The 20,905-nt window shown below is 44.6% G+C and overlaps 1 protein-coding gene across 1 annotated transcript; it reads left to right on the top strand.

Moving 5' to 3' along the window:
- Positions 1–3,224: 3,224 nt before the first annotated feature.
- Positions 3,225–16,959, top strand: LOC118561666 (polyunsaturated fatty acid lipoxygenase ALOX15B-like). Its single transcript, XM_036133879.1, has 15 exons — positions 3,225–3,244; positions 3,338–3,511; positions 4,334–4,538; positions 4,665–4,746; positions 4,866–4,988; positions 5,072–5,175; positions 6,320–6,486; positions 6,569–6,712; positions 8,842–9,045; positions 9,238–9,324; positions 9,412–9,581; positions 13,268–13,389; positions 13,488–13,588; positions 15,364–15,534; positions 16,645–16,959. Exons 2-15 carry the CDS (start codon positions 3,362–3,364, stop codon positions 16,822–16,824), a joined length of 2,010 nt encoding a protein of 669 aa, XP_035989772.1. The 5' UTR covers positions 3,225–3,244; positions 3,338–3,361; the 3' UTR covers positions 16,825–16,959.
- Positions 16,960–20,905: the final 3,946 nt, after the last annotated feature.

The raw sequence follows: 20,905 nt of genomic DNA, 5'->3' as shown, positions 1-20,905 counted from the left end.
TGGGAGGTAGGCAATAGAGTTTCTTCAGATTGAAATCCCGCCTTAAGTTCCTCGTGTGCACTTATTATGTGAGCAGACTACAATTAGTTGATGTCATCGCAGACACTTTGTGTCCTTCAGTAATTACTAAGAGTTCCCTTTCACCCCCTCCATCATCTGGTATTCTTTTCGCGTTCCAGTCCCTGACAAGGCCAGAACACATTGACCTAGCCACAAAATCACATTCAGATGTTTACGTCATGGTTAGATTTGTTTTATCATATATTTTTTGTCTCTTTTCACGTTAAACTGTCCCTCTGAGGTTCGCCTCAGCTTAGCGTAACCAGATGGCATCAAATGATTGTGCAATAGATGACGTGTTTAATTTAGCCTTTTGATATCTTGAAGCTCCTCAAAATTCCTCTTTTAGCTGCATTAACATTCTAGTCAAAAATCTCCTTTAGAAAAGCCGTCCGTCCGTCCGTCCGTCCGTCCGTCCGTTGTCTTCCGCTTATCCGGGGTCGGGTCGCGGGGGTAGCAGCTTCAGTAGGGAGGCCCAGACGTCCCTCTCCCCAGCCACTTGGGCCAGCTCCTCAGGAGGAACCCCAAGGCGTTCCCAGGCCAGCCGGGAGACATAGTCCCTCCAGCGTGTCCTGGGTCTTCCCCTGGGCCTCCTCCCGGTGGGACGTGCTCGGAACACCTCTCCAGGGAGGCGTCCAGGAGGCATCCTGACCAGATGCCCGAGCCACCTCAACTGGCTCCTCTGGACGTGGAGGAGCAGCGGCTCTACTCCGGGTCCTCCCCGGATGACTGAGCTCCTCACCCTATCTCTAAGGGAGAGCCCAGACACACTACGGAGAAAACTCATTTCAGCCGCTTGAAAAGCCATCATATCCAATTCAATTTCATATAGTTTTGATGAGAGCCAAAGCAAATATACCACCTGTTTTTTTTATACATCTATTAAAAATCAAAGACCATGGGCCTTGCACTTAATTTCTCATATTCTCCTCATATATTGTCTCATATATTGCTTCTCAAAGTATATTTAAAGCCTTCTTTCAAATGGACTGGTTTGTGATGAATCATTATTGTATTTCATATTCACAGTTTTATATTACCTAGGCTAAAACAAGTGATTTGTTGCTGTTTGCCCTTTTATTAATATTCTATAATCATATTAAAAGAGCCTCAAAAATAGGGTTTTTCTACAGCTGTCATGAATGCATTGTCATACATAAGCTCAGTGCAATTTTATAGTGAAATACCCTCAACACAACCCCAACGCCTCAAAAGCTTAATTTTGTAGTACAATAAACCAAACAAGTCCTTATGTACAGCTTATCCTCAGTTCCAATTATTTCTAACAAACCTGAATTATATCTTGTTGATGAAGATTCTCAGTCATCCAGGTCATGGTCATTCCAAAAAAAGTAAAAAACAAAGCAACTGGACTTCTTCAACGTAGTTGAAGACGTTTCGCTTCCTCTCCAGAAAGCTTTCTCAATTGAAAAAGTCTGGAGTAACATTACTCCACATACTGACATCAAAGCATGGGTCATCAATCCTGTGATTTGACAGACAGGCCGCAACCATTCTTTAGGGATGTCATGGCATCTTTAACAGCTAAGTAGAAAGTCCAATCAGTTTCAGTTTCCTGAAGATCAGTGTGGTTGGATGTGCAATTACATTACATTCACAACAATGTTAGACAAGTCCAATAAAATTGAAGAATATTTGAGCCACCTTGCTGCTCATAAATGAGAAGTCTTGTGTTCCAGGAGGATGATAGAAACAGAACGTGGAACAAAAACTGTCAGAGTTGTAACACTGGTTTCTCAGCTGCAGCCATGGTGGACAAACAACAAGGTAAATCAGCTGCAACTGCGTCAAGCTTACTGGAATAATAAGCCACAGGTTGCAATTTGTCACCATGAGGTTGCAACAAAACAGATGACATGAAACCAGATTTTTCATCCACCATTTGAATAAATGGTTTGTCAGTTTGGCAAAGCCAGCACCGGTGCAGAGGACAAGGCTGCTTTCAGAGCAGAGAAAGCCAGTTCTGCCTCTGACAGGTTTTCTTTAGCAGCTGCTAAGGCAAGGCAGGGCAAATTTATTTGTATTGCACATTTCAGTACAAAGAAAATGCAAAGTGCTTTACATGATTAAAATATAGGAACATAAAAATAAAAACAGAATAACAGCACAGAGATTATTTCTTCCCGGAATCAAACTTCACTTTGACTGGAGCAATGCAGTCAATGATATCTGAGACTTTAGACTGAAACTTATCTACTAGTTCATATACTGAGTTGCAGCACAAGGTTGAAGTAGCAGAGTAAGCTTGGATAAAAGTTTCTGTGGAATTGTCCTTAAAGGTGTGTTTTCTTATGATGTCCCTTTGGCTAAATGAGTCACAAGAAATTATGCTTTTAAAGATAACATAAGTGATCAGATATGGCAACATCAGTTACATTTACCTTGGAAATGATTAGACCCTTAGTGATGATTAAGTCTAAAATATGTCCCTGTTTGTGCCTTGGCTGTTTAACATGTTGAGTTAAACCAAAGTTCTAAATGTATCACACAGTTCTTTCCACCTCTGCCTTCAGGGTTGTCAACGTAAAAGTTGAAGTCTCCCACAATAATGAAACAGTCATAATTAACACATTTCACAAATAAGAGGTCACTAAGATCATTTAAAAAGTTAGATTTTAAATTAGGAGATCTGTAAACATTTAGGAACATAGTTCGTACCGGGCTCTTTACCTGGAGAGCCAGGTATTCAAAAGAGTCAAATTTTCCTAAAAACACCTTTTTACACTTTAGTGAATCATTAAACAAAGTTGCCACTCCTCCACCTTTCCTTTGCTGTCTGCTCTCACAAAGAAAATTATAGTTTGGAGGAGTCTACTCTATCAGAGTAGCTGCTTCATTAAATTCATGTAACCATGTTTCTGTTAAAAACATACCATCAAGATTATTGATGGTATCCAGTTCTTATCTAACACAACTCCTCTCTATGTCCTTGGATAAGGAAACAGAGTAGTAAATCTGTAACCATGTGAGCTTCTTTCACAAGGGGAAATAATGCAGGTGCATCCAGACCAGATATGATCAGAGTTACATATGTCAATAAAACACCATCCACAACCTCTCATCTACCTATGTGACAAACAGTCCACTCCCACAAGAACTGAGTATATAAAAAGGCATATCCACCTCCTGGTCCGTACAGATCACCTTGGTCCAGTTGATGCAGGTAAGAAGAATCTGTTGGTTAAACAGGCAACTTTTTACAGAAGCTGTGGTTTTACCTGAGGTTTGTGTTGCTTCTTGGTTGTTTCCCTGTCAGGATCGTTCTGCCCTCTAGGAAAAGATGTCGGTGGTTTACGAAGTGACCGTGTACACTGGAGATGTCGCTCATGCCAGCACTTTCCACAATGTCTACATCACCCTGGTGGGCACAGATGGTCAGAGCGAATCCGTGGAGCTCACAAGCTGGTTTCCATTCTTCTACAAAGGAAGTGTAAGGCACAAGTCTAAGTTGTGAACATTAGGTTTGCATAATTCTATGAACTTAATCATTTTGAGTAGACTTAACATACTCACAGTAAGCGCTTTTTTGGAACTCAGCCTTTAGAATTCATCTGCTTACAGGGAGCAATGATGTGTATCTCAAGTTACTTTTCATAGTACCTTATTAGGTTTTCATGTTGTTATCCGTGCAGTCGCAGGACACTGGGACTCTATCTGTGTAACGCACAGCATCAGATCACAATGTTCACCTTTTTAGAAAAGCCTGTCTTCTCTGATGTTGAATACATCCCATCAATTGTAACAGCTACTTCGCTCATGGTTTTGTTTGGCCACATCTACCAGCAAAAAAAAATCTGCCAAGAGGTTAAAGTGATCTGCACAAGTCTCCTCCTCTTTCAAATACTTCATTTTTATGTAACAGTTCACAGCGCTTATTTAAAAAAAGGTTGATGAGAATTTAATTCTGTTCACTTGAAGTTTTTAATAAAACTGAATGTTACATTTTACAGTGTAAGAACTCTTACAAAAAGGTGCAGCCTTCCCCCGCGTTAAATCAAGGAATGTGGAGCATCTTGTAAATTTATACTTACTAATCGGTTTCACAAAAAGCGGAAATACTAAATCTATTTTGCACATCAGCATCAAATCATCTTGCGACACCCCAGGGGTCCTGACCTCCACTTTGGGAACCCCTGCATTTTATTGATACAAAGCTGCAATGATAAATAAAGATTATATATTAGATTATTATATTAAAAATCTTGGTAAATTTCATGCTGATTTGGGATCTGAGATTTCCTTGTTGTTTCAGGTTGCAAAGTTCGAGGTGAAATGCTACAAGCCACTCGGTGAGCTTTTAGTGATCATCCTTAGGAAAGAGCACCACATCCTCTTCCCAAACAGCCCATGGTTTGTTGCTAAAGTAGAGGTGAAATCTCCGATGGGAGATATCTACCCCTTCCCCATCTACAAATGGATCACTGACTGCGAGGAGCACTACTTCAGAGAAGGATCCGGTTTGTCCATCTTAAACACATTTACTAAGCAGAGAAAGAATAGACTGAGAGGAAGCTAGAGCACGTTTCCAACAGACTGAAATGAATCAGATTCTGTTCAACTTCTTCTGTTTTATCCCTTTTTAGCTGTGCTTCTCAGTCAAGAAAAACATCACATCGGCAAACTATGCTGGACAAAAGATATCGTTGAACAACAGAGACTCTATAAGTGAGTATAAGTAAAACCGTCCATCCACCCATTCATTGTTTATACCTGCTACCAATGCATGGTCCCAGGTCGGTAGGGTGGGTTTTCTGCTTTGCTAACATCTCTTCTGTGTCTCTTAGCTGGGCTCAGTATAAACCTGGATTACCACAAAACATGGAAGCAGAGACCTGTAGTGCATTGCCTCTTGATGTGCGTTTCTTCTTCACAAAGAAAATAGAGATGGCCTACACTGCAGTTAAAGCGTAAGAATTACTCTTCCTGTTTTTACTTCCCATGTAAAATGACTTTTGCACGATGAATTTACTGTTTATTTTCTATTACTTAGACTTGCGGAGCTGAAATTGGTAGAATTGGCTGAGTGCAAGGAGAAGTGGACAAACATTGAAGATATTCAACGTCTGTACAGCTGCCACCGCACTGAAATATCTGGTACGGGCACGCCCGCCAACAGGGGGGGACAAACGGGTCAGTTGTCCTGGGCCCAGGACAGAGGGGGTGCAAAACTGACACTGACAAATGGTCAGAGTGTCAGTCAGCGCGCGTGTCACTGCGGCAGCTTCACCAGTCTCCCAGTCGTCACGGCACATTGCCTCCCCTCTCGTACATGACTCAGTGGCGCCAGCCAATCAGCACGCAGGCTCAGCCTGGCCCGCCCACTCAGCTCCTCACAAACTCAACACACAAACAACCGCATGGTGCGCTGCTGCTCAGAGACTCAGACAGAGAGAGACACCACAGCAGCGAAAAAACATGAACAGGGGAAGTAGCACCGTTTGGCTTTATTTTCATACCGTAAATGAAATCAAGCTGTATGTTTTGTAAAAAGCCGGTTAAATTCAGTGGAAACACAACAATTTTATATAAGCACGTGAAAAACCATGAGCAAGAAAACATCGAGCCACAGAAACGGAGAGAGGAGACGAAACATCTCTGATTGCCCCGACAGACCCACAGACAGATGTCACTGACTAAGGCGTTTCAGTCCTCCAGAGAACATCCAGGTAGATAAGAGTGGTCATCTTCAGCAGCAGTTCATGTTAACTTTTAAAGTAGATATTATCTATCATAAGACTGCGTTGTCCCGGGCCCTGGCAAAGCTGTCAGCTGGCCTGGGTACGGGATCATCACTAATAAAAAAACCTCAGATTTAACACTGCTCGTATGATTGCTCCCATTCTCAGCTGATCTCTTAATGGCCTGTTAGATGCCAGAAAGCATCGCCTTGCTTGGATGTTGGTGCTGAATCTATCCAATCCAATCCAACTTTATTTGTAAACCACATTAAATGACTAAAGGGATCAAAATGCTGTAAAAAATACATAAAAAAGATTTGAAACGTTTAAATGCTACAGTAAAGAAACAAAAATAAAACACATAAATGGGATGTAATTAAAATGCATTAGCAGCCATGCAATAAAAGCTTAATAATTTAAGCAGAAGCTAACATCAACTTCTCACATGGTGTCAAAGGCAAAGAAATTAGTTTTAGGAAGAGATTTAAAATCAGTGAAACACCAGACAGTGATGTAGACAGCAGTGGAGGATATTTGCTGAGATCGTCAATGTTTTCCAGATTATGTCCATGACCACTGGAAGGAGGATTCCTTCTTTGGCTACCAGTTCCTGAATGGAGTAAACCCCATGGTGATCCGCCGCTGTCGAGCTCTGCCTCAAAACTTTCCTGTCACTGATGAGATGGTCTTCAAGGGCAGTAAACAGCGTCTGAAAGATGAGATGAAGGTGATCATCAGACATCATATGGCAATTCCTGAATATTTAAACATCCCAGTAACATTGACTTCCTCCTGATATTTTCATACAGAAAGGCAACATCTTCCTGTGTGACTACAAGATCCTGGATGGAGTGAAAGCAAACATCATAAATGGGAAGCAGCAGTACCTGGTGGCTCCTCTTGTTCTGCTGCACAAAACTCCTAATGACCAACTGATGCCGATTGCAATCCAGGTGAGATCGGCAGTTAATGGCAGCGTCCTCCGATAGTCTCTCCTGATATTTTGGACATCCCCCAACAGGGTAGCACCAAGTCTTCTGTAGGTGGGTTAAAACATTCAGAGGGAGAGATTTCAGGCAAGCCCAACTTCTCTGGATGGTTCCTGGTCCCTTTAATTTGGATGCTATCTACGGGATTTGGGTCTGGAGACCGCAATGGCCATTGAAGAAGCTTGATTTAGTTTCTCCTCAACCATTTCTTTTAGCCTCCTGCTGAAAGACCCAATGAAACCCAATGTTATTTTCTGGCAAAGGCCACCTGATTTTGACTTTAAATGTTCTGGTTTCTGAAACTCTAAACTGGTCCCCAGGAAGAGAAACAGGCCCAAAACATCTCAGCGGAGTGACGGGCTTTTCTACAGCTCTTGATGAAACTTCCATCCGTCTCAGTTATTTCTAGTTAATCTCCCAGCAGAGCTGAGCACTTTGGGGTGTAGGACAGAAAAGGATTTTTCTAGCATCATTGCTAAACAACCAACTGGCCTGTAGATAACTTGACACTTGAGGGCTGAAGAACCCCAGGATTTTGCTCTTTGCTGCAGTTCTCCATCAGCAAGTCTCAGAGATGGTTTTACCTCTCTCATCATCTTCCTCCCTTGGTATACTGGAAGTTAAACTTGGGTTCTGGTCCAACCTGGTCTGTTTCTGTTTCATTTTTGCGCTGACTAGACAAGAAGATCAACATTTTGAGCTGCACTGATTTCATTGTTAGGGGCAGTAAGCTTTGCAACTGTAATGCTTTAAAGGGAAGGGAAGCACAAGGAACAGATACACATCAAAGATGCCCTCCAAACCTGTGGGTACCCTAACTGGGCTTTTGTCAAATCAGCAAGAAAATCCAAAAGACCCGCTGCAGAACATAATGGTGAGAAGAATAAACGAAAAAACATTGTCATCCCATATGTTGCTGAAGTCTCTGAAAAACTCAAGAGGATTTTCTTCAAACACAAAATCCCAGTACATTTCAAACCAAACAGGACCCTCAGACAGAGGCTGGTGCATCCCAAGGACAAAACCCCCAAACCTAAGATGAGCGGAGTGATGTATGCAGTTCAGTCAGTGAGGAATGTTCTGATCTTTATATTGGAGAAACCAAACAACCTCTCCACAGACGCATGGCTCAACACAGGAGAGCTACCTCCTCAGGACAAGACTCTGCTGTCCACCTACACCTTAAGGAAGAAGGACACTCTTTTGAGGACCAAAATGTTCACATTTTGGACAAAGAAGACAGATGGTTTGAAAGGGGTGTGAAGGAAGCCATCTACGTTAAGAGAGAAAAACCAACCTTAAACAGAGGAGGAGGCCTTAGGTTCCAACTCTTAAAAACTTACAATACAGTTATCGGATTAATTCCGGCCAACCATCACCTTAACTCTCACCCTCATTCGGGTGATCATAACATTGTTCCTTTAAGCCAGGCCAATAACAACCCTAACAACTCCTCGTTACAGAGGAGTGGACCAGTTTCGGTTCAATCTGCTGGCTTAATGGCTTTAAGACAGCCCATTACTAAGGGGTGGACCTGTTTCGGTTGAATTTGCATGTTATCTAAGCCATTACAAGGCCTTTGTTTGGCAGCAGTATAAAGCTTGGTACTGCACATTACTCCAGACTTTTTGAATTGAGAAAGCTTCCTGGAGAGGAAGCGAAACGTCTTCAACTACGGAAAACAAGTCCAGTTGCTTTGTTTTTTACTTTTTTTGGGAATAATGCTTTAAAGACACAATAATTTCTTTACAGGGGACAGTAGTCGCTGCTGGATCCATGTATTTAAATTAAAGGGCAGACTTTCTAACATTTTCAGTGAGAGATTCTTCGGCTGCGATAAAACAGCTTTTAACTGGGCATTATTACCAGAGGAGGGGGAAAGCCACTGTGGAAGCGCTGTATTTCTGGTAACTGAGGTCAGATGTAAAGTTTTCTTTGAATGGGGCTCCTGTGTCTAGACCGCAGTTTGATGGATTTCTAGCTATATCTGTCTGGCTCTTTGCTCTCTTCAACACTAGTTCATCGTGCTTTTAACACACATCTTCTGCACCATCATCAATTAGTCTGGCTCATTTCCTGTTCTACTCCTGCAGCTCAAGCAGACTCCGGCAGAGGACAATCCCATCTTTCTTCCTACTGACTCGGAGTGGGACTGGTTGTTGGCCAAGACGTTTGTGAGGAATGCTGATTTTAACCTGCATCAACTAAGTTCTCACCTGCTGCGCACCCACCTGCTTGCTGAGGTGTTCACAGTGGCTCTGCTGCGCCACCTGCCCATGATGCACCCTCTCTACAAGGTACCTGAAGCTCAATGGTTACATTTATACCTGTGCTATCCCCATTACTTCTAAATCATGTTTAAGTTCTAACTTTGAACCATTAAGACCTCTGTCAGGCTTTCTTTACACAGGATTTAAAGATAAATTCAGTAAACATGATGTGTTGCTAAATAGTGAGCTGCTACGTTACTAACAGGACATCGGTTTCAGCTTCTCATGCCTCACACTCGCTACACTCTGATGATCAACTTTTTGGCACGAAAGCTCCTCATATCTGATACAGGCGTTTTCACCAGGGTATGTAAGGAAGAGAAAACACAAAATCAGGAACCATGTCCACATTTTCCTCATCAGCTTACACCACTCTCACTGTCTCCTCCCTAGTTTGCATCCTCTGGGGGAGAAGGTATGCTCACCATCCTGAGGGAGGCGCTGTCCTCTGTGACGTACAGATCCCTCTGTTTACCAGACGACATCTCTGACCGTGGGATGAAAGATGTGCCCAACTTCTACTACAGAGATGATGGACTGGAACTGTGGAACATCATCTACAGGTTCTACAGACTGATTGCTTTTAACCATGTGGTAGAAAACATCCAGGTTAGGGTTATGCTCTCTATTGGGGAGTGATGACCTAGTTGTTAGAGAGCAGGCACTTGTGTCCCGGAGAGGTTTTGGGTTGGAATCCCACAGACTGGGTCCTTGGAAAACACTGAAGAACTTCACTGCAATGTGTGTTGCAATGACCATTATTATTATGACTGTTTATTATTATTATTATTATTATTATTATTATTATTACATCCCTAAGTAATATTATTTTGTTAAAAATTCAATTCAATTAAATTTTATTTATATAGCACCAAATTATGAAACATGTCATCTCAAGGCACTTTACAAAGTCAAGTTCAATCATATTATACAGATTGGTCAAAAATTTCCTATATAAGGGAACCAGTTGATTGCATCAAAGTCCCGACAAGCAGCATTCACTCCTGGGGAAGCGTAGAGCCACAGGGAGAGTCGTCTGCATTGTACATGGCTTTGCTGCAATCCCTCATACTGAGCAAGCATGAAGCGACAGTGGGAAGAAAAACTCCCCATTAACGGGAAGGAAAACCTCCGGCAGAACCGGGCGCAGTATGAACGGTCATCTGCCTCGACCGACTGGGGGTTACAGAAGACAGAGCAGAGACACAACTAGAGAGACAAAAAAGCACAGAAGCAAACATTGATCTAGTGATCTGTTCTACATTAGATGGCAGTAGCGGGTGAGCCGTCTTCTCTGGATGATGTCACAATTAACAAAACGCCAGACCAGGTGTACCTACTATGAAGATAAAAGAGAGAGAACAGAAAGTTAAAGCAGAAATGACAACACATAATGCATAATTGAAGAACAGTAGAACTCTATGTAGTGAGAAAATTAGATCCTGATGTCCTCCAGTAGCCTAAGCCTATAGCAGTAAAACTATAAAGGTAGCTCAGAGTAACATGAGCCACTCTAGTTATAAGCTTTGTCACAAAGGAAAGTTTTAAGATTAGTCTTAAAAGTAGACGGGGTGTCTGCCTCACGGACCAAAACTGGGAGTTGGTTCCACAGGAGAGGAGCCTGATAGCTAAAGGATCTGCCTCCCATTCTACTTTTAGCGACTCTAGGAACCACCAGAAGACCTGCAGTCTGAGAGCAAAGTGCTCTGTTAGGAACATACGGGGTAATCAGAGCTCTGATATATGATGGAGCTTGATTATTAAGGGCTTTATACGTTAGAAGAAGAATTTTAAATTCTATTCTTGATTTAACAGGAAGCCAATGAAGGGAAGCTAAAATGGGAGAAAAATTATCCCGCTTGTTTATTTTCATCAGAACTCTTGCTGCAGCATTTTGGATCAGCTGAAGGCTTTGAACTGCATTTTGTGGACTTCCTGATAGTAAAGAATTACAATAGTCCAGCCTTGAAGTAACAAATGCATGGACTAGTTTTTCAGCATCACCCCTGGACAGAATGTTTCTAATTTTGGCGATATTCCGGAGGTGAAAAAAGGAAACTCTGGAAACCTGTTTAATATGGGATTTAAATGACATGTCTTGGTCAAAAATAACACCAAGATGTTTTACTCTATTACCAAAGGCCAAGTTAATGCCACCCAGATTAAGTGATTGATTAAGAAGTTTATTTTTTGAGGACTCTGGCCCAAAGATTACAACTTCGGTCTTGTCAGAATTTAGATGCAGGAAATTTAAAGTCATCCAGATTTTGATGTCGTCATGACTGCAGTCGAAGTAACTGATTGGATTCATCAGGATGAATCCAATAAAATTACCTATATGCTCCCCTTAAAACTCTAGGACAGATTTCTGGGCCATACCAAACATGTTCATTACATTTTCTGCACAAAATCATTCTCTCCTCCCCAGTTTAGACTATTTTGAGCTCAGTTTAGAATGTGCTGTTTTTAATGCATAGCTCTCAACTCTCACGCATTGACCGTGTGACACACGCATTTCATCAATTGCACACGCTCACACGCATTACTTTGAAAATCTCAATCTTACAATGAAAATCTCACTCTTGAAACGCACGCGTACGGACGCTTAGCGTCACGGCGGAACCAAATTGCGGTACAATGGTTTCCGCACGTCCAGTAGTAGAGGTAACACAGCTGCAAGGACCGCCGCCGCGCAAACAAGTTTCCCTCATCAAAAGTGAAACAGTTGTACGGTCCGTGTCGTGTGCGAATTAAATGGTAAGTCGTAATGTGTTATTACAAACTGTAACATGAAAGCAAAGTGCGTCTAAAATAGTGACCGTCTTGAATGGAACAACAGCCCCCCGCACCCCCCCCCCCCCCCCCCCCGTTTTACATTGTTGCATCGAAAAATAGCCCCCCCCCCCGTTGGACCGTCTACACTCGACCAACAGCACCCCGTCAACAATCGACCAACAGCACCCCCCCCCCCCCCCGTCAACAATCACACTCTCAACAGTCGTCAAAAGTTGAGAGGTATGTTAATGTATGCAAATAACCTGCAGCTGGCCACGCACCTAACTCAATGTTTTCACTCAGACTTTATACACCACAAAATGGCCGCCAGTAGATGCACAACAGTACAGGAATTCATCTGAGTCAGACCCAGAAGCAGAGCCTCCTTCAGAAGCAGCAAAGATCAGCCCTGTCAGAACAAAATTGATTAATTCAGACAGACCATAATATCTCAGCACAGTTCCCTGTTGGTCATGACAAGCTCGCGCTCTGCTCTTTTATTTATCATTTAAAGACAGCCGGCTCTCTGCCCTCTTTCAACAGCCCCATAGCAACCATAAAGGCTGTTGTTGTGCACCACATGCTAACTTAGCCTGTCTACTCACCTACCGTAATAACACTCTACACAGGACATTTTTTAATCATTCTTCAAACACTAAAATGGGGGACACAGAAAATGGGAAACAGAGACCTTTCCTGAAAATCAGGAATGTCTGCCAGGGTATCCTTAGGCTATCAGTAGGCTAATGTTAGCGTTAGCTTGTGCTAAATGGCTAATTGTGTTTTTGCTGAACAGCAATGTAAAACTGTACAGCGGGATCCATTGTACAGCGCACCGGGAAAACCAGCCAAAGTTGCTCCTCTTCTAAAATTGGAGGAGGTACACTTGGGTTGCTAGTTGAGGGATAGCATCTGCAGCAATTGTGACGTAAGAATTGTGAGGTTTTTGAAACGGTGTGTTTTATAGAAACCAACTAAATATTGACAGAGACCCAGTTGGAAGTAAAGCAATATGCAAAGATGAATTTTCATAATAGGCCACCTGTAAGCAATAACAGATACATCCATGGGGTTGAGCCATGCTCAGGGGTTTTGGACTCCGGTTCCATCTGTCAGGCTGCTCTTTGGACAGATCACCAGAAAACTGGCACACAGAACCTCAACAGACTTTGAACCCAGGACTTATAGAGCACCATCCTCAGGTCCGATCAAGTCCATTAGATTTTCTTCAGCTGAATATGTTATAGAAGAAAGTTGTTCTGTGCAGGTTAGTAAACAGTACTGTGGTTGAGGGAGTTCAGTCGACTGCAAACGGTTCTTTCTTCCCTTTCAATACTTTTTCTGATTAATTCCCAGGTAGAGAGGAAATTAAAAGTGCTGCTCTTGCTTTTCTGTATAACATCAGCCAGGCTTTTAACTGCCATGTAGATTGACTGTAAACTGCAACATGACTGAATCCTGAATCTTCCTTAAGGTTTGTGGAGGGAACACTCAGCTGCTACTACAAGGATGATAAGATGGTCCAGCATGACCAGGCTCTGCAGGAGTGGATCTATGCAATATATTCAAACGGATTCACTTGTGAGAAAAAGACAGGTGGGCAGATGTTTTATTACCAGCTAGAAAGGTCCACATTCTGTCAAATAGTGAACATTTTCACCTGAAGGACTTTAAATACTTTTTCTCATTTTCAGATATTCCAATGCAATTGAACACTGTGAATGAGCTGCTGAAGTTTGTCACCATGGTGATCTTCACCTGCTCTGCACAGCACTCTGCTGTGAACGCTGGACAGGTAAGCTGCTCTAACGTAGATGTATGAAGAGGGCTTGGGTTCAAGGAGGACAACGGTCCAAGCCCTTAGGAGTGCATGTAGTCAAAAAGCTCCCTGGTGTCTAAGTTAGCACGCCTCTCCAGTTTTCACAGAGTGCTGGGACCGGGGCTCCTAGTTTAAAGAGACCATCCAAATATGGATATTACTCTAGCTGTTCAAACGGAGTACTATGGAAGCTTTGGCCATTGCTTAATATAACTTTCTCAGCAGACAAAGGTGGACTCCATTAGGGATGCCCCTTGGCCCCAGTCCAGTTTATGGTGATCTTGAGATGTAGTCTTGGGTTCTGGTTTGGCTCTTCTTAGACTAAGGCCATGCTCTGTACTAGAAAAAGGTGAACTCCTCCTTGTGGTTCTGGAGTCTGGCACTGGCGGAAGTGGAGGACTAAACGAAACCTGGAGATCCAAGGCAAAAACCAGAAATAGCTTAATGGACAATATATGCCTTCTGGTCCAGAAACACATTAGGATCCTTTAGAATGAGATGGTGAGGGATGTGTGGGTATCCCTCTGGGAAACTTGATGGGGTATACAGTCTTTAATGTCGGAGCACTTTTCATACAATGTGAGGGAAACAGATATTTTCATGAGATCAAAACAGGCCAAGGAAACAAATAAGAACTAAAAATAAAACCAGAGCTGAATAAGGAGAAGTGTGCTTAGAGAAAACGGGAAAGAGAGAAATGCGCAGATCACAGCGTGACGAGGACTCTTGTGGTTGCTTTGGCAGTTTCAATGTTGATTGATATTGAATTGTGTGGGGGAATTACAGCCCACCTTGGGATTGAGGACGTTTCTGCAGTCAGCTGTGGTCCTTTAATTTCTCCACATCAATGTCCGGAAGAGTTTGTTGCTCAGCACATCGGAAGAGGGGGGAAGAGTGATGCCTCCGGCATCTCAGCTCTTTACTCTTTTGGCCGGTCTGGACGGTCCCACTGCTATCATCCTAAAACAGGAGATGGCAGCAAGACGCAACATTTGCAATAAAACCGTTTGAGCTAGAAATAAGACATTTTAGCAGGTTTTCTAGAAGTGGATAATAATTATGTGTGGTCTGTTTTCTATGAATCCAGCATAGAGAAACATTAACAGTGTTCAGTTATTGACTGCAAATCACATCATTATCGTAGCATTCAACAGTAATATGGGATGTTTTGTTGAGCTCATGCACCCCTAAGCTACTGTTGAGGAAAATAAATATCTTAGTTGTATTGATACAGAAGAACTGAGAATGCATGGTTTTTGTCTGTGTCTTCTTTTCAGGGTAAAGTAATATGCATCTCAGTTTTATAGCTGTTAGGTCATTTGGCTTGACCCCTTACCGGGAAGAACAGCCTCTTTGTTTGAGATACAGCCCACAGACCCCTCCCTCCCGAACTCAGCGGAGGAGGGCAGACAGTGTATTAAAAGGATGTCTTTGCAAAACTTAGATCAGACAAAAGCTGCAATACCTGGGAGAAGGACGTAGGTAACTATGGTGTGTAACTCTTGTCTCCGTTGGGAATTCCTAATGAATTAATTACAACGTTTACCTCTGATCATTGAGTCCTCATTTATTGTCAAATTTTAAACAGGAGTAAAAATGGGCCTTCAGAGCTAAGCAGGATTAGGCCAGTACTTCAAAATGAACACTACACACATCCTTTCTTTCATTGATGCCCTGGAAAATCCACCGATCAATAGATTGTAAAATATTAGCTGGGATCATTTTTCCTGCTAACAACTGATTTTCCGCAGTACGACTTCATCGGCTGGATGCCCAACACCCCAGTCTCCCTGGAGCGTCCTCCACCTTCCAGAAAGGGAGAAGCTACTGAGGCCACGCTGTTGGACACCTTTCCCTCTATTGACGTTACAGTACATGGGATGGCAACAGTCTGGCTGCTCAGCAAGCAGTCCTCAGATTCAGTAAGTGACCATGGCTTTGTTAACTGCTCACAACTCTGCTCTAAAGTCTCTGAGTATTGAGCCCCTATCTACACTATCACGTAAAAGCACACATTTTTCTTCTGTGTTTGAAACCAGCATCTATGCTGCTTGGGGGGTTGATGTCAGAAACACTGATTCTAGGAGGCGGTGATGACATTGACACAATAACAAGGAGAAGATCCTGAGTGCAACTAATGCAGCATTAGGCTAAAGAGAAGAGCTTTTACTCTGAGTCTGTTCAGTCTTTAATGTCTTCTGCTCATGTTGGGAGTTCAGGGGAGACAGATGACGAAAACGGCTCCTCTCTTGCTTTCCAGCATATTAATTAAAACACATGAAGTTCAGTTTGTTGTCCTTCCCTGTTTCCATACATCTAATTCACATATTTAACATCAAACACAGTTTAGGGCCCATTAATGTTCATTAATTCTAACCTGGCCAGTCAGATTGACAATGTGTAGCACTCTAGTTGTGCACAATCAATCTGGGACTGCTCCATTTGAATCAATTTGGGGAAAGGAGAGAATTTCAGTAGAACATTCTAAGCTTATTGGAAGAAGCAGCACCTAGTGCCCACTTACCAAAGGTTGGTTTTAGCCAATCACGGTATCAAATTAAATTGTGAGCAGCAAGCATCATGAGGAACCCCAAAAGGGTAAGCTAGTCAAGGCACTTCTTGGTGTTCTTCTATTTAAGAACAATCATGGATTCTTACAAATCATATGTGATAGCAGCAGCTACACATGCATCCTCCTGCGCTGCCATGTTTATTATGGGTCGGCTCGGGGCTCAGCCGCTCTTGCTTTCATTCGGCCTGAACCGTTTTTGGCTCGGACACAAACGGTTGAAGCAGGAGCGGTACAAGATGGATTCTTGTGTGTTTGTGAACGCACAAATACCACAAGAATTCATCTTGCAGGCAAGGATACAATAATACAGCAGCTATTAGCATCTCTCACCATCATCTTAACATTTTAAAGCAGCATTTTGAAGCCTTGACTTTTAGAAATAACCAATTTATCCGAGGAACGTAAATAATGATTGAAACAGTGATGGAAACCAGACTGACTGTGCCTCTGATGTCAACAGGAGTTTCTTGGTAACTACCCAGAGCAGCGTTTCACCGACAAGGTTCCCCTGGAGAAAATAAAGACCTTCAAAGAGCAGCTTAAAAAGCTACATCTGCAAATCCAAGAGAGAAACAAACATCTAGAGCTACCTTACACATATCTGGACCCGAAGGTTGTGGAGAACAGTGTGAGCCTTTAAGCGTTGCTTCCTTCCAGGTTTCTTCCTGAATGAGAAAGCCTGGTTAAGGCTAGGCTGTGGTTCTTAGGGGGTGGAGGGAAACTATTGCTTCATATCTTAGATCCTGAGCTTATATCTTAAAAAATGTCTATGACTTTTGTTCCGATCCTCGGCTGCAGAAGCTGGCTCTTGGGACGTGGAATGTCACCTCTCTGGTGGGGAAGGAGCCGGAGCTTGTGCGCGAGGTTGAGAGGTTCCGACTAGAGATAGTCGGACTCACCTCGACGCACCGCTCTGGCTCCGGAACCAGTCTCCTTGAGAGGGGCTGGACATTCTTCCACTCTGGAGTTGCCCATGGTGAGAGGCGCCGAGCTGGGGTTGGCATACTTGTTGCCCCCCATCTCGGTGCCTGCACGTTGGGGTTTTCCCCGGTGAACGAGAGGGTGGCCTCCCTCCGCATCCGTGTGGGGGGACGGGTTCTGACTGTTGTTTGCGCTTATGCGCCAAACAGCAGTTCAGATTACCCACCCTTTTTGGAGTCCTTGGAAGGGGTACTGGAGAGTGCCCCTCCTGGGGACTCCCTCGTTTTGCTGGGGGACTTCAACGCTCACGTGGGCAATGACAGTGGGACCTGGAGGGGCGTGGTTGGGAGGAATGGCCCACCTGATCTGAACCCGAGTGGTGTTTTGTTGTTGGACTTCTGTGCTCGTCATGGATTGTCCATCACAAACACCATGTTCAAGCATAAGGGTGTCCATATGTGCTCTTGGCACCAGGACACCCTAGGTCGCAGTTCAATGATCGACTTTGTTGTCGTTTCATCTGACCTGCGGCCGCATGTCTTGGACACTCGGGTGAAGAGAGGGGCGGAGCTCTCCACCGACCACTACCTGGTGGTGAGTTGGCTCCGATGGCGGGGGAGGAAGCCGGTCCGACCGGGCAGGCCCAAACGTACTGTGAGGGTTTGCTGGGAACGTCTGGCGGAGTCCCCTGTGAGGCGGAGCTTTAACTCCCACCTCCGGGAGAACTTTAAACACGTCCCGAGGGAGGCGGGGGACATTGAGTCTGAATGGACCATGTTCCACGCCTCTATTGCTGAGGCGGCTAGTCGGAGCTGTGGCCGCAAGGTTGTCGGTGCATGTCGTGGCGGCAACCCTCGAACCCGCTGGTGGACACCAGCGGTGAGGGAAGCCGTCAAGCTGAAGAAGGAGTCCTACCGGGCTTTTTTGGCCTGTGGGACTCCGGAAGCAGCTGATGTGTACCGGCAGTCGAAGCGGCAGGCGGCTCGGCTGGTCGCCGAGGCAAAAACTCGGGCGTGGGAAGAGTTCGGAGAGGCCATGGAGAAAGACTTCCGTACGGCTTCGAAGCGATTCTGGTCCACCATCCGGCGTCTCAGGAGGGGGAAGCAGTGCAGTACCAACACTGTTTACAGTGGGGGTGGTGTGCTGCTGACCTCGACTCGGGACGTCGTGCGTCGGTGGGCGGAATACTTCGAAGACCTCCTTAATCCCACCAACACGTCTTCCATTGAGGAAGCAGAGCCTGAGGACTCTGGGTCGGGTTCTCCCATCTCTGGTGCTGAGGTTGCCGAGGTTGTTAAAAAGCTCCTCGGTGGCAAGGCTCCGGGGGTGGATGAGATTCGCCCTGAGTACCTTAAGGCTCTGGATGTTGTGGGGCTGTGTTGGTTAACGCGGCTTTGCAACATTGCGTGGACATCGGGGGCAGTTCCCCTGGATTGGCAGACTGGGGTGGTGGTCCCCCTATTTAAAAAGGGGGACCGGAGGGTGTGTTCCAACTACAGAGGAATCACACTCTTAAGCCTCCCTGGTAAGGTCTATTCAGGGGTTCTGGAAAGGAGGGTCCGTCGGATAGTCGAATCTCGGATTCAGGAAGAGCAGTGTGGTTTTCGTCCTGGCCGTGGAACACTGGACCAGCTCTACACCCTCAGCAGGATTCTTGAGGGGGCATGGGAGTTTGCCCAACCAGTCTACATGTGTTTTGTGGATCTGGAGAAGGCATTCGACCGTGTCCCCCGGGGGATCCTGTGGGGGGTACTACGGGAGTATGGAGTACCGGACCCTTTAATAAGGGCTGTCAGGTCTCTGTACGACCGGTGTCAGAGTCTGGTCCGCATTGCCGGCAGTAAGTCGGACTCGTTTCCGGTGAGAGTTGGACTCCGCCAAGGCTGCCCTTTGTCACCGATTCTGTTCATAACTTTTATGGACAGAATTTCTAGGCGCAGCCAAGGTGTTGAGGGGATCCGCTTTGGTGGCCTTAGGATTGCGTCTCTGCTATTCGCGGATGACGTGGTCCTATTGGCTTCATCAGGGCGTGATCTACAGCTCTCACTGGAGCGGTTCGCAGCCGAGTGCGAAGCGGCCGGGATGAAGATCAGTGCCTCCAAATCCGAGACCATGGTCTTGAACCGGAAAAGGGTAGAGTGCCTTCTCCGGGTTGGGGAGGATGTCCTGCCCCTAGTGGAGGAGTTCAAGTATCTTGGGGTCTTGTTCACGAATGAGGGGAAGATGGAGCGGGAGATCGACAGGCGGATTGGTGCAGCGTCTGCTGTGAAGCGGGCGCTGTACCGATCCGTTGTGGTGAAGAGAGAGCTGAGCCAAAAGGCGAAGCTCTCGATTTACCGGTCGATCTACGTTCCTACCCTCATCTATGGTCACGAGCTTTGGGTCGTGACCGAAAGAACGAGATCCCGGATACAAGCGGCTGAAATGAGTTTTCTCCGTAGTGTGTCTGGGCTCTCCCTTAGAGATAGGGTGAGGAGCTCAGTCATCCGGGGAGGACTCAGAGTAGAGCCGCTGCTCCTCCACGTCGAGAGGAGCCAGTTGAGGTGGCTCGGGCATCTGGTCAGGATGCCTCCTGGACGCCTCCCTGGAGAGGTGTTCCGGGCACGTCCCACCGGGAGGAGACCCAGGGGAAGACCCAGGACACGCTGGAGGGACTATGTCTCCCGGCTGGCCTGGGAACGCCTTGGGATTCCTCCTGAGGAGCTGGCCCAAGTGGCTGGGGAGAGGGACGTCTGGGCCTCCCTACTGAAGCTGCTACCCCCGCGACCCGACCCCGGATAAGCGGAAGACAACGGACGGACGGACGGACTTTTGTTTGAAATAAAATCCAATTGTTTCTGAATCTGTACCTGAGTTCTTTGAAGCTTTTGCAATGAAATAAAAACCAATAAAAATTATTCTTGGTGCTAGAATTATTTCTCCTCTGCTGGGGGTTTAAATGGTGATTGGGATTATGACTCCATGGAGAAAAACCCCATTAGTGAGATGTGAAAGAAAACTTTAATGTGGGGCTGAATGGCCTAAAACTTAACTTCACCTTCATTATGAAATCTACAAAGAGACTGCAAAGTAGTTGTAGCAGCCCCTTGCCTACATTACTGGCAAAACATCCGAAAACCTATGACTCAACTAAATATGGGGCGCCCTGAGTTCCTATCATTAAAAGGTGATAAAACTGCAGTCGTTATTATCGGATTTGTTATGAGTACCCTAGTAAATATTCTGTAGAAATATATACACCTGTTTTAACCCTGTAAGAATATCACAATAAAATAATGAACTGCAAGAGAAAATGTCTTTTTACTTTTTACTAAAAATAAGGGTTAAATGAAATTACAGAATTTAAATAAATGCAGAACACACTCCGCTGTGTTTCTCAATGAATCAAAATGCTCACTCAACAGAGTGATGTCAAAGCTCAAATAAATTCACAGTGCTCCTAAAGCACTGCACATTTAAAATTAATGTATCTAAACACAAATACCCTTAAAACTGAAAAAATACCCTTTAGTGCTTCCAATTCAAACACTCAGTGTCCATCAGTCACGTTCAATGACATGAGCAAACATTCAATTCAAATACAATAACAAAATCATCATTAAATGTCAGAGCTATGCCGGCTTTCAATATAAATAAACCCCAGGCAACCACCCCGTTGCAGGCCTGTACATTGCTTGGGTGCGTTGGGGCCTGAAAACTAAACACTGGCCGCTTCACTCAAAGAGCAAATAAAAACTGAGTTTGGTACCTGAATGCAGCACAGAAGAGTAGATCAGAGCTGCGTGAAGCTGACACCCCAC

Source organism: Fundulus heteroclitus, unplaced genomic scaffold, assembly GCF_011125445.2.
Source record: "Fundulus heteroclitus isolate FHET01 unplaced genomic scaffold, MU-UCD_Fhet_4.1 scaffold_687, whole genome shotgun sequence".
In the NCBI taxonomy this organism is placed as follows: Eukaryota; Metazoa; Chordata; class Actinopteri; order Cyprinodontiformes; family Fundulidae; genus Fundulus; species Fundulus heteroclitus.
The sequence above is the reverse complement of the archived record's forward strand: the minus strand, read 5'-3'. Positions and strand labels throughout refer to the sequence as shown.